Genomic DNA, 12,856 nt, shown 5'->3' with positions numbered 1-12,856 from the left:
ATTAGCTACTTTATGCAGCCGTTGGCGCTAGGGCCTGTAGTGGCCCACAGCCACCCACAGGCATGGTTTTCAACCATGCCAAGGACGCTGTACTGTATCTCTACGTTTAAACTTCGAGGTTCGCGCGTGGGTGTTTTACGTTCTTATTGTGCCAATCCACTCGCCATGGCGAGCAGTGTATTGATCCACCATAAAAATCAAACGCGAGGCCATTCCCTCGCCTGCTGGCTAAACTCTTGCGGAATTCCTTCGTACCTGCCCGCAGGGGATATGGGAGGGAGCGCACACCCTCGCTGACAGACTTAACAAGTCCTTGAGCTCAGGCAGTGCTGAACTCTCAAGGCACGTCGAATCCGCAGACATTTCACAGAGAGCGCTCTCTTGTCAATAAAAGTACATTCAACCCTAACACAACTGACCAGAGAAAAGAAACCACTTGGAAAATAACGGGCAGGTTTCAGGATGCATCAACGCTCGGCTGGGCTCTCACCCAGCCCATGTTCCACAGGTGAAGTTATGCAGGACTATGGCAAATGCACCTATAGCAGATATTGGAGAATGCAGCAGAAGGTTTGTAGGCTAGCCCCCTGGAAAAAAGGACCTCCTATACCTCCATTTATGGCTACTCTTCACAGGCTACCAGTTACCAACCACACCAAATGCATAGTGCTAAGCATGATGCACAGATCCTATTATGCATTTGGGTAATTTTGTCTTCAAAGTTAATTCAATCACCTACATCTCCACATAAGAACCCCTGGCAATTACATGCTCACTGTTTAAGGGTAACCAGTAACGTAGAGTCTGTCTCAGAGACTCTGTTAAGGGCCCCTAACAATAATTAGCATCCTGTGTCTGCCTATTAACAAACTAGATGTAGGAGACTGCAGGCATCACCTCCTGACACTTTCCACCTTGCCATTACGGTCCCACGCACACAGATGTCTTCCAGTGGTACCACTGCCCAGTCCAACATGTCACTGCTGGCTCTGTGGCTGCTGCAGAGAATGTGTGGCCTACCCACGTTAAAACCCTCCTCCTTCATTTTCAAAGATTTTCTGCAGCCATTTGGCACCTGTGGCGTGCTAATTGCAACAATGTTCTGCTTTGGTTGGCCCATTACCTTGGCACGGCAGGCCATTACCAGATGGTACAGCCCACCTCAACGCCATCACCATTAAAGATGACAACTATATATGCGATCGGATCTGCAAGAAAAGTCAAAATGAGTAAAGAGACTAACAAATGGCACGCAGAATAATTGGTGGCAATGAAGGTTAAGAAAGTAGAGGGAGACTTGAGAAGAGTAAGTCAGATAAGATTGCTTCATGAGAGAATCGTATTTGGCAGAATTGACTATACTTGTATGCTAAGCTTGAGCTTGCATGTTAACTTCCACTGAGATGTTTGCTCTAGACTCAAAAATAACCTGACATCTGTTTTTGTGATCCAAGTACCTTTGGTAGTTGTCCCATGCTTTAAATTAAAAAAGGGCCTTATATGCATTGTCAAGTGAGCACTTATTGTTTCTTATGTTTTGGTGGCCGGGCACCTGGAGCTGCTTTAGTTTAAGTATACTGACTCCTATTCATTTGTTGATTCTTATAAAGTTTGCTGGCCCATGAACTGGGCCCTCATGTAGGGCACTTTTCACCCAGAGAACATCAAACTTTGTGGGGGAGCACAATTCGATGGGGTGAAGCTGCAAGTGTCAAACATCTGCTTGTAGTCTGGTAAAAATGTATCATGAGTGGTCTCAATTTCTTTTAAAAACAAGCAATGGCAATGCCAAAGGTTTGGGCTTTTGTGTAGGTATGGGAAAGGCACTTGCCAGGCACCTTCATAGTAGCATTAACTGCCCGTTGATGGTAGCAGGTGCAAAATGTTGCGAGTACCTGGGATTGTAATAGCAGTGCCAAGCAAATGCCTAATACTTATACACAAGCAAAAACGGTTAGCTTTGCTAATGCTGATTTTTAACAGGAGTTCAGTGAATGACAAATAGTGCGTCTAAATCCAGTGGCCCAAGGCACACCTGGTTAAGACATTTATATAACACCAGTAGTGCGTTTACTGCTCCAATTAATCATGAACTCTCAAAAGACTGCTTTGAAAAAAAAACACTGGCAGGTACTTAGAGCACAAAGTTTGATGGTAATGCTTGATAAAGCTAGCACAAAGATATACCAGGAGGATTTGTTTTGCACAGGGAAGGGCAGGAAGTGGGTGGTAATGGCCATAGGGATTAGCTTGGCCATAGGCAGTCAATGGGTGGGTAAATAACCAAGCAACACCTACAAGCTGTCTGTCCCTCCTCTTTTTCCATTTCTCCCTAGCTGTACAAACACAATACTGGTATTCAAATATTTTCGATGTACCCACTTGTCCACATTAGTATTTCAGTCAGCGGACCCAGCAGTTAGTCTGAAAACAAAGCCACGGTAGCGAGGGTGAGGGCTTGGTCACGTTCCTGCGTGTGGGGGTCACTGCATTAAGGCAAAATGTGACCTCTTAATTCAATATTCGACGGTAGTTATTGCATACAGAATGATTACAGCAAAAGCTGTAACATACACCATCACACTTGCACACGTAAGAATAATGAACCACCATTAGTATGTAAAACCAAATGCTTTTTATGTCATATTCCTGTGGGTTTGGACAGTAAATTGCGCGTTTTGGAAGCCATTTTTCCATATTTTGTGCAGGGGACAACCCCCCGGCCCCTCCCATGATGTTGGCTGGGCACGCTCGCTGTGCTCGTTCAGTGCATAATTCGCCAGGAGAAATGTACACCCCACCACCTTTCAAAGTCACCAGCCGCCACTGATCCTGATATTTACATTAATAAAACCATTGGTTTTAAATTCTGAGTCGGTTGTCTGTGTCCTCCTTCATGATGCCTTCACAGGTAAGAAGAGAGCAGTGCATATTGTTCTAATCACTGTGCTGCTCACACATTCCCCGTTTTGTACCCAGAACATATATGCTACACCGAGGGAGCAGGAACCACGAAGAAGGCATCTAGTTGGTCCCCCCTAGTCAAGAGCTTTACAACAAACCTCCCCACCTCAAAGTGCTGGCTCTTTTTGTGAAGCAGTGATGCATCCCTTTGTAAATGGCAGAGCTCTGAATGTGAAGCACACAGAACCACTTGTGCAGTTATCTATCCCAGCCCAACATGCCTGTATGAGGGCCATGGCTCCCTGGAAGCCTCCAGTATGGACTCTACCATAGACTTTTCAATATGACCTTTGTGTCCATTCATTCTTACCGTTGAATGCATAATTTCCCTTCATTCTGGTTGAACTTTGATTCTCTACAGGTCAGCAAGGCCATTTTCCCAATTTTTTAACTTCTAACTTCTACATTACCTGTTAAAAGTATCCCAAGTATTAACTTTTGATCAAAAGCTCCATACACAGGGTATTTGGCTATAGGTTCTATACAATTGCCAGCACATTTTAGAAGCTTTTTTTAAAATTGTATTGAAGGATGTACTTTTGTAAATCATTTTAGCCCCACATTTCTCAAAGTTACCCTGAGGTTAAAAATGATTCCACTATGTCGAGATCATTACAGAGAGTTGACATAGGGAGGGGGCAGGAAGAAGAGTGGACGAAAGAAAGGAGTCTAACAGAGAAAACTGTATTTCAAATATGTGAGATTCTTAAAGGTGACCACAACTACTGTAACCAAAGTTCCCTTTTTGATCAGAGCTTTGTCTTGTTTCCAAATATAGTACTCCTTGTGCTGTCCCTCTCCAACGCACCCGGGTACATTCTAATATACATTGGAAACAAATGAACATAGACAATACAAAAAAAAAATATATCACAAGATAACTTTGTGCCAACATTGAGTACAGTGTTTATTTTCAACATTTCTTAGTATAAAATACTGCATGAGAAAAGTGCGAATTAAAAAGCATTAACACTGTCATGCCGGACGCACGAGAGTTCCCCCTCCCCCACCCCCCATCTCCAAGGGATAAGCAGCACATAAACGTTACATAGCAGACGGTTCATTATAAAACAAAACCCAGACAGAAAGAAATTAAATTAAGTTTTTAAAAAAGTAACCCTATCACCACCCCTTCCAAACATGCTGTATTTTGGCTGATAGGACTCAGTTTCAGGGAGTCACAATTGGCAAATATCAACAAATGCTGCATTCACCACGTCTTGGTACAAACTTCATTGGCTCTTTTTTACACATGACCAAAGCTTCTTGCCGGGTGTTTCACTAAATCACATGTTAATGTTGGTCGTGGCTATTCTGCCATTTGAATTTCCAAAGGAAGTCATACAGAGTAGAAGTGATTCGTTAGAAGACTTGCCATACAGGAAGTCACCCACGTTACAATGTTAGTGATATTCCTGGTTAGCATGTAATGTGGCTTTCGTAAGAGGAAATCATGTCAACTGGCCTACTATTACATTGCCAGAACAGTGTGTTGCATTCAGCGGTGGACATTTTATTTCTGAACCCCTCGCATCAACCATGACCTAAACAGTTGCTGCAAAGGCACTATACCGCAGTAGCAGCAGCAGACGACACATGAATGCCGAGGCCCAAACAAACCTTCCGGGCGTCTGCAGGGTGAGACTGTTGGGCATTTGGCAAGGACTTTGGCTTTGAGAAACAGAGCATATGGTAGAGAGAGGATTTCTACTGTGGAGCGGGTAACCATACCGCAGTCAACATTGCGCAGTAAGGGTTACTGCAGACCCGAAGGCCTGAATAGATGCGAGGCTACACCATGTAGCGGGGAAATGAGATGATAAAATAAAAAGGAACAAGAGTCGGTTTTCAGTACAGAGAAGGGATGGAGTTACAAAGGTGACCCCGTGAAAGCCACCTGGCCCTACACACTGAAGCATAGTACTCAAGCCACCCCCACTCCAGGTACAGAAAGGTGCGGCTGTGGGAGAAACAGGGCTGGCAATCGGTGAAGAAAAAAACAGGTGGTCATGAGTGGGTGACAGTGTGCAATCAGCGAACTGGCAGGCAGCACAGAGCACCCCCGTCAGCAAGGAAGAAAGGGGAGCGGGTGAGAGTGCAAAGGGTGTTGTGGTAAACTCACTTGCGACAACATGACCAGGAACTGCCTGCTTTCTCGCTACCTAGCACTGCATGTGTAACATTCAGGATCTACATTTCCTACACTACACTGGGGAGTCCCACTCTGGCACTTTTACTCAGCAATGCGACAGTCACTTCATGGCATGCCAAATACATTGTGCAACACACACACAGATCTATAGATATGTACGTTTACAAATATTTACACACAATTACAGCATGGGTGAGGAACTATTGGCATATATTATAGCCAATTTCTTCACATTACTTGAGGCTCATTCAGAAGCTCATCAGCAGCATACCCACATCTCCCGTCACCCTAATCGAGGTGGAGGGAAAGTCCGAGTTGGGGGTTAAAGCTTCACATGGGAAATATGAGGTGACATATAGGGGCTGATAAGTCCTTTAACACACACGCTATGCCAAGAATCACCAAGAAAGGACGTTGCACTTGCCCAGTCAGTGCTGCCTGATAGAAATATCTCTGTAGCTATAAATAGTTTTGACTGGTTAAGAACTTGGGCTGGTTCAAATTTAAATATTCAAAGCGGCACATTACAACAGTAAGGTGAAAACCTGCCATGGACAAGGAAGCTAACTGTAAACATGGCGGCAGGTCACTGTCACTCCCAGGTGCCTTCCAGGTTGCAAACATTAATTAAATAAAAATATATACTTTTTTAACATTAGTCAGATAATTAAAAAATGCTAAATGCTGCCTAAGTGATAAATAAAGGAGAGCAAATATCACAGCCTAAGAGGCGTCTAGCAAACATCAGTAGCACATCCTTCCCCAGAGCAGTGCAATGCCATTTCATCCAGGTTTTGGAAAACCCCCAAAAGGACAAGGCTTTCACATTTTCCAGACAGCAAGCAGTAAATATTTGTGGGAGTGTGCAACAGGAGTTAGCAGGGTGCAGACAGGGTGTTGGCAAAGGAGGGAGACAGAATGAGGTAAAGCCACAATAAGTCTTCTTAATTCCGTTTGGCACATGCTTTGGAATTGCTAGTAGGAAAATGGAGTGGTGTGCCTCTGAAAACAGTTTGAGACATTGCTAAGGTTGCAAGGATTTCTAAGGAACAGAAGCATGTGGTGGGCGGGGTGTCTAGTAGCCGGATCTTTTCAAGCAGACTAAATTCCCAAGGACAGTGATAAACTATGAGTTTCTGACCATGCAACAGTCTTTATTTATGCAAAGCGGCACAGGACGGGAATGACTACACATTAATAATAAAGCAGATGGTGGAAATTGGTTGATCACGTTCAAAAGTCCAGGCTTATTCGCAAGATGACATTTGGCAGACGGCCGATTTATTGCGATATAGGACACTTCTGTAGCCTTCTCTTTAAAATCACCATACTGCAAGGACTCGCAGATTGTGGATGATTTCTTGAAGACGCTACATTTTCACACTGGACCAGTGTCAGAATTCTGAAAAGGATACACAGTGTGGTTACTGCAGCTACACATCTTTCAGACTGCGATTGTGAAAAGAAATGCACAAACTGCCCTGTAGCAGTGCTATTGTAACAATGAACAAACACCAGCTGCTGTTCCCTGAAAATATGATCTGGAGTGCAACACCTAGGAACGCTTTCACAAGATATTCAAGTGCTTTGGTTTGGACAACAGATACAATTTAATGGCACTGGCACAAGAGCACTGCTGCTAATGACGTCAAAAGCAGGCCCCTCCCGAGCCCTGCCACTACCGGGATAAAGGGAGGAGATCCAGGTTGGAAGGGCACCAGTTCTGGTGAGACTTGACAGGTGCTAGCCTACCTTGCACTTAATGGCCCTGCAAAGGTCATGATGAGATGCAGACATCACATTGTCAGTATGGGCACCAAAGTCATATGCATGCAGATAATCATGCTGTAAAGTTTAGGTCAATATCTACCTGCAACAGGATTTATTTTTTATGAAGCGATTTTAAAATCACAGATCTTGGAAAAAGTATAATACTGAGATTCACTTTTTCCCCCCAGGCCGGCCTTTCAAGCCAGTTAATAAAAATGCCTAAAAAGCATAATAGCTGCCGCACTAGAAGGCATGTGGGGGCCCCATTTATTAGCTATCTGCAATTGCCATGACCACCACCCACACACCTCCAGTCACCTGGATGAAGTAACAGTGCCACCACCAACCCCAGGATGCCCAAGTAAACCTGAAATATGCCCCTCCTCCCCAGAGTGCCATCACTGCCTCTGGGGCCGTGTCCCGAAAATAGCATCTGTCTCGCCCGTAGCCCACTCTGGGTCAGAAGCAGCCAGGGGACGAAAGGTGGAGGTGCCCGATGCAGATTCCTTCCTGTGCTGGACGACGAGGAGTGCCAAGATAATGATCCAGAATACCATGTTGACCCAGGCGGACGTCTGCAGAGAAAAGAAAGAAAGGGTTAAACAGAAGACTATTCAGAGCGGTACATACAGCTGTTAACTCGTCCATTCTCTGGGCATCAGGTGCAAATTCATAACCATTACATAGGGTAAACATCACTGCCTGTGTGAGGACCTGACTAAGGAACCAATCGATTCTCCCAGTATAGTGGTGCAAGTAAGCAAAGGCTGCATGTACTCCAGATGGAGCAGTACCTTTTCCACAGTTCACATATACAAAACCATAGCAAGACTGCATGCTCAGTCAGGTACATATAAACTAAAGAGAGGATTAACTAAACAAGAGTTAGCACACATGAAGATGATAATAAGGGGACAAACCCCAAGATGTATTTTAGACTAAGCGTCAAAGGGATGTATGGTTTTATCAGTGTGAGGACACCAGAAGCTAGGGCGAGACCCTGTCTAATTGCTTTCAGGTCTGGCCGTAAATCGATGATGTGCTGGGTGCAGCTTTGTGAAGCATTCAAAATGATATTGAGGAGCGGACAGAGCATTTGTGAACAAATGCTTTTTGATCACTGACCACGGGAAGCACTAGGACAGGGGTCTGACCCCTTGCGGCTCGCTAGATATTTTGAACTACAACTCCCATAATCACTCAGCATTTACTATTCTGGCTAGTTGAAGTGCAAAACATCTGGAGAGCCAAAGGTTGCAGACCCCTGCACCAGGATAATACACCCTAAAAAGACCGTCCACCATTCGGGGAATGAACAGGTGACAAAACGAGTTCTGTGACTAGGATGAGACATATGGAGCGAGTACCACTTATTGCCTCTCGTAGATCCTTGGTTAACATTCTAGGACCATAAAAATACAGGCGAGGGAAGAAGAAAAAAAGGCCCCATTTTCGAGACCCTCAAAAGGATCTCGAGTCTCAAGAGAAAGCTTGGAACTGGTATTGGACTCACCTGTATCACCACAGAACGGTAGAAAAGTAGTTTACATAGAGAAAGACACAGCAGGAAAGAGTCAAAGCGGGAGACAAGGTTAGATGCTGTGAAGTCTATTAAGGCAACAGAAGTGTAGAACAGTAGAGCACGGACTTAATGCAGATCTGTAAGAAAGAGCCGGGATGAATGGGCAGGATGTGGCATGATTAAAGTGTGATGATGCAACCAGGGGATTGTTCTAGAAGGGTTTTTTTATTGATGGACTCTTATTAGCTCAGTGTTCCCTCTTCTGAGATTATTTTTAATGTAAGTAGACACCTGGGAATTGGGCAGAGGAGGGAATCTGATCTGTCAAAGAGGGTAGGTGTGGAAGACATGGCTGCATTTAAGAGTTAAAGGTTAAAATAGCCATGGTTTCCATAATTTTCCTGTTTCCTCGTTTTCTGCCTTTGTCCTCCCTAAACATCCAAGTGTGAACAGGGCAGTTGAGATGTTTAAAGTTCATAATGGCCACACAAATGGTTATTCCAGGGAACTGTGGAAAATATGGGAACATCAAGCATGCCACAAATTCATGACGGTTAGTTGCAGTCGGCAGCAGAATCGTCGTGAACGTGTAGTTTGAGGATTTCCATGCAGTGTTCCCACAGGTCTGTGGAGCTTCTGCGTATATGGCATACATTACTCACTGTAATTGTATTTCTGATGCGTGTATCTGCTTAGATTCACATGCTCAGCATAGGCCGACATCTAGTGGTAGTTGCAGAATATGCCATTACTTGTTTTCGAGATTCGAAAAAAAGACGTTGACTGGGTACGTTTGTAATACTATCCCTTGAGTGACGTCTATTGTACCCATAGTCCTTCACGTGTCAAGGTCCCTCAGATTGTTTTGTTTCTGACATGAGGGTGCATGAAGGGTTTGCACGAGTACAAGAAAGGTAGGTAGAAAGGTAAAGAAAAACATCTATGCACCTTTAATTCCAGGTGGGGAGGAAGGGTGGGCACATGTGAATCTAAGCAGACAAAAGCATCAGAAATCCAATTACGGCGAGTAATGTATGCCTTCTGAGGCTTGTGGATCTGCTTAGATCCCATGCTATTCATAATTCGCGACCAGTACCTGGAGAAGGAGGTGGGTTGTGTGAAGGTACAGCAGCAAATAGATGTTTTAATACCGCTTGTTCCACCTGTGAATTTGTTTTAGAGTGTGTGTCTAGGCAGTAATGCTGAGTAAAGGTATGCATGGAACTCCAAGTAGCAGCTTTGCAAACTGCATCTAAAGGAACATTTGCAATTAATGCTAAAGTAGCCACTGTGCCTAGAGTAGAGTGGGCTCTTGGTGTAAAAGGTAACTTATTCTTTGACAGCGAGTAGCAAATCTGGATGCATTTGGCTATCCACCTTGAGATCGCATTTTTAGAGACATGATCTCCATCTCTGTCAATTGCTATGGAGACAGAGTTTATCTGTTTTCCTTAGCGGTTTTGTCTTTAGGTAGTACATGACCGCCCGTCTTACATGCTGAGTATGGAGGCTTTTTTCTGCTGAATTTGTAGGATGTTGAAAAAAGCAGGACGTTCAATAGATTAACATGGAACTTCGATATGAACTTTGGTGAAAACCTAGGATGTTTTCGAAGAACCACCTTATCTTTGTGAATGATAATGAATGGATCTTGGACGGAAAGTGCTTGTGGTTCACTGACTCGTCTTATAGAAGTGATAGCCACTATAAAAGCAGTTTTGTAGTTAAATGCTTCAAACTGGCTTTGTGCATTGGTTGAAAGGGTGGCCCCATGCGTTTTGCGAGTACAACATTGATGGTGGATTTGAAATGGGAGGATACAGTTTTAACTCCTTCCATGAATGCTTTGATAACTGGTACTTTCCACTATATTTTGTTTTGAGATGTAGTGTAAGCAGACAGAGCTGCCAAGTGTACTTTGATAGGATTAAAGGCTAGCAGGTAAAGCATATGATATGATATGGCAATTGTAGTGTAGAGTTCAATGTAGTGCGGGCCGCTGCCCAGAAGGCCTTGTGGATGATGCAGAGGGTCTTGAACTTGACCCTTGCAGCCACCGGGAGCCAGTGGAGAGATTTCAGGGCGGGAGAGATACGTTCCCTGGGCTTGAGGCCAAGGATAAGTCTTGCAGTCCTGTTCTGGATTAGTTGCAGGGGGCGAAGAGTAAAAGGTAGGCAGATTGAGAAAGAGGCTGTTGCAGTAGTCCAGCCTGTAGAGAACCAGTGCTCTGGAGACAGGGAGCTTCTGGGGGAAAGTGAGAAAAGGTACAATACCTCCGAGGAGGTGCAGCTGGAAGTGAGCCTTTTTAGCAAGGTCTGTGATGTGGTTATAGGTAATAGTTTTTTTTGGGGGGGGGTGCCCCCGAAACGCCATTTTTTGTGGTAAAACCACTTTTTTTTCAAAAACGGAAACCCAAAAAAATATATATTTTAAAAAAAAAAAAACCCTTTGGTTTTAGGTCAAATTGAGTCGACCCTTTGACATTCGATCCTTTTGTATTAGGTACTTTAACTGGACACCCTGTGATGTGAGGAGAGAAGGAGAGAGTGGAGTTGAAGATGACACCAAGGTGTTTCGCCTCACAGGAAGGCGAGTGTAGAGGGCCCAAGGAGCGCAGCCAGAGTGAACGAGTAAAAGCAGCAGCAGGGGTCCCAATGAGAAGGATCTCCATCTTACTGGCATTAAGGTAAAGATTGTTGGAGACGCACCAACCCTAAATCGCGGATAGACTGTTAGGAATGAGCGAGGGAGGAGAGGAGGCTGAGGGGAGCCTGAAGGAGAGCAGACTGTCATCCGCATAACGCTGAAAGTTAGAAGAGAAGGTGGAGATCAAGTGGGCCACTCTGGAAAGATCAGGGCCACTCCACCTCCGGGCCGGTTGCTTCTGGGCTCGGAGAGGATCTTGTAACCCTCATGGAGGAGTGTGTCAAAACTCGTGACAGAGCTGGCCTTGAACCATGTCTCAGTGAGAACGAGATTCAAAAAATGGGCTCCTGGTTATGGACCTATTCTACCCAGGAGGGTTACTTTAAGACAACAATTACAATTGAATAGGTACAAAGAAGAGTGCTCTAATGAAAACACACTGTTTCACCCCTTATTACCCTCTGCATTAAAGGAGAAAAAGAAAGAAACTCACTTTTTTTGTTGTTTGGAGAAAATAATAGTTTGTTTATCTATGCAGTTGTAAAAATCAACATAGAGTGAACAGTTCTCCAAACAACATAACATCACACGGTTTAATGAAACCAACCGTACAGGCTTATAGGATATATTTACAAACACATGGGGTCAAATAGTTTGACACAACAGTTGTGTAAGTAACACAAACTCAATCAAAATACATAGTTTGTTATGGTGATTCATATACTTCAGTATAAAAAAACACAATTAGACAAAGTAAGCAACAACAGACAAAAAAGGGTTCGTGAATTGACAATTGGTAGTGGACAGTGACAATGCACTGTTGTTCGGGGTGCGTCTACACCAAGGTGTTTCGGCCGTTTAGGTGGACCAATTATGTCCCAGCATATGTACGGCCTTCATCAGGACGAAGTGCTGCACGGGGTGGAATAGGTGCTCCAGGGGAAAGGGAAAAACTCGTCAGGGGAGTGTTTTCGAGCGTGTATCATTTAAACAAAGGAATAAATCCAATACTGTGAGGCCACAGCTTACCTGTGGATAATTATTTCCACTGGCACGAGTTTCTAGTATTACGCCAGGCGTGGGAAGGATCTTAGTGTAATCCTATTAAAAAGCAAAGAAGGGCACTCAATTGTGATCTGGTGTTTTACAGATACTTAAATAACAAATGAGTTATAGGTCAACCAATCTTACCTCACTTGTGAGGATCTTGGAGTGGGATGGACTCTGATTTAAATATGCGGTCCTCGCGCGAAACCTGAACACATAAATGAATAAGGGGCATATTAGTGGGGGTTCCACTCAGGGAACAAAATGCCTGACCTAATGGTGGTGTGTCTACAAAGATCTTACCTTTGTGCATGAATCACGAATAGCGGGCCAGTGGAGAGCGCTGTAGGAATGTGCTGACTCACTCCGGGCGCTCGAAAGGGGCCTGGCGGCATAGCGTTAGTAACGCTGTTGCTAGGAGCCTTTTTTATTTATACGGCGGCCATTTTGGATCGAGTGCGTCCGAAAATGACAGATAACTCAACCATTAGGGCTCGGACTGGAAAAATACACTATTATCAGTCTTGGCCATGGTGTGGCCAATCTAAAAACGTAATTTAGAATGTAAATTTGAAAAATGATATCTACGTCGGCCATGTTGGATCGAGTGCGTCCGAAAAAGACAGATAACTCCACCATTAGGGTTCAGACTGGAAAAATACACTATTATCAGTCTTGGCCATGGTGTGGCCAATCTAAAAACGTAATTTAGAATGTAAATTTGAAAAATGATATCTATGTCGGCCATGTTGGAT

At 44.2% G+C, this 12,856-nt stretch overlaps 1 protein-coding gene across 1 annotated transcript in view; it reads right to left on the bottom strand.

Moving 5' to 3' along the window:
• Nucleotides 1-3,846: 3,846 nt before the first annotated feature.
• The window catches only part of TMEM179B (transmembrane protein 179B), a 150,497-nt gene continuing 141,487 nt past the window's right edge, over nt 3,847-12,856 (bottom strand). The window contains exon 5 of the mRNA XM_069645170.1: nt 3,847-7,461. Within this exon, the coding sequence (XP_069501271.1) occupies nt 7,285-7,461 (177 nt within the window). The 3' untranslated portion in view covers nt 3,847-7,284. The remainder of the gene's footprint in view (nt 7,462-12,856) is intronic.

The sequence above is a fragment of the Ambystoma mexicanum genome, chromosome 2p (genome assembly GCF_040938575.1).
Source record: "Ambystoma mexicanum isolate Mex_15411 chromosome 2p, UKY_AmexF1_1, whole genome shotgun sequence".
Lineage (NCBI taxonomy): Eukaryota > Metazoa > Chordata > Amphibia > Caudata > Ambystomatidae > Ambystoma > Ambystoma mexicanum.
Note: the sequence above shows the minus strand (reverse complement) of the source record. Positions and strands in the feature narration are given on the sequence as shown.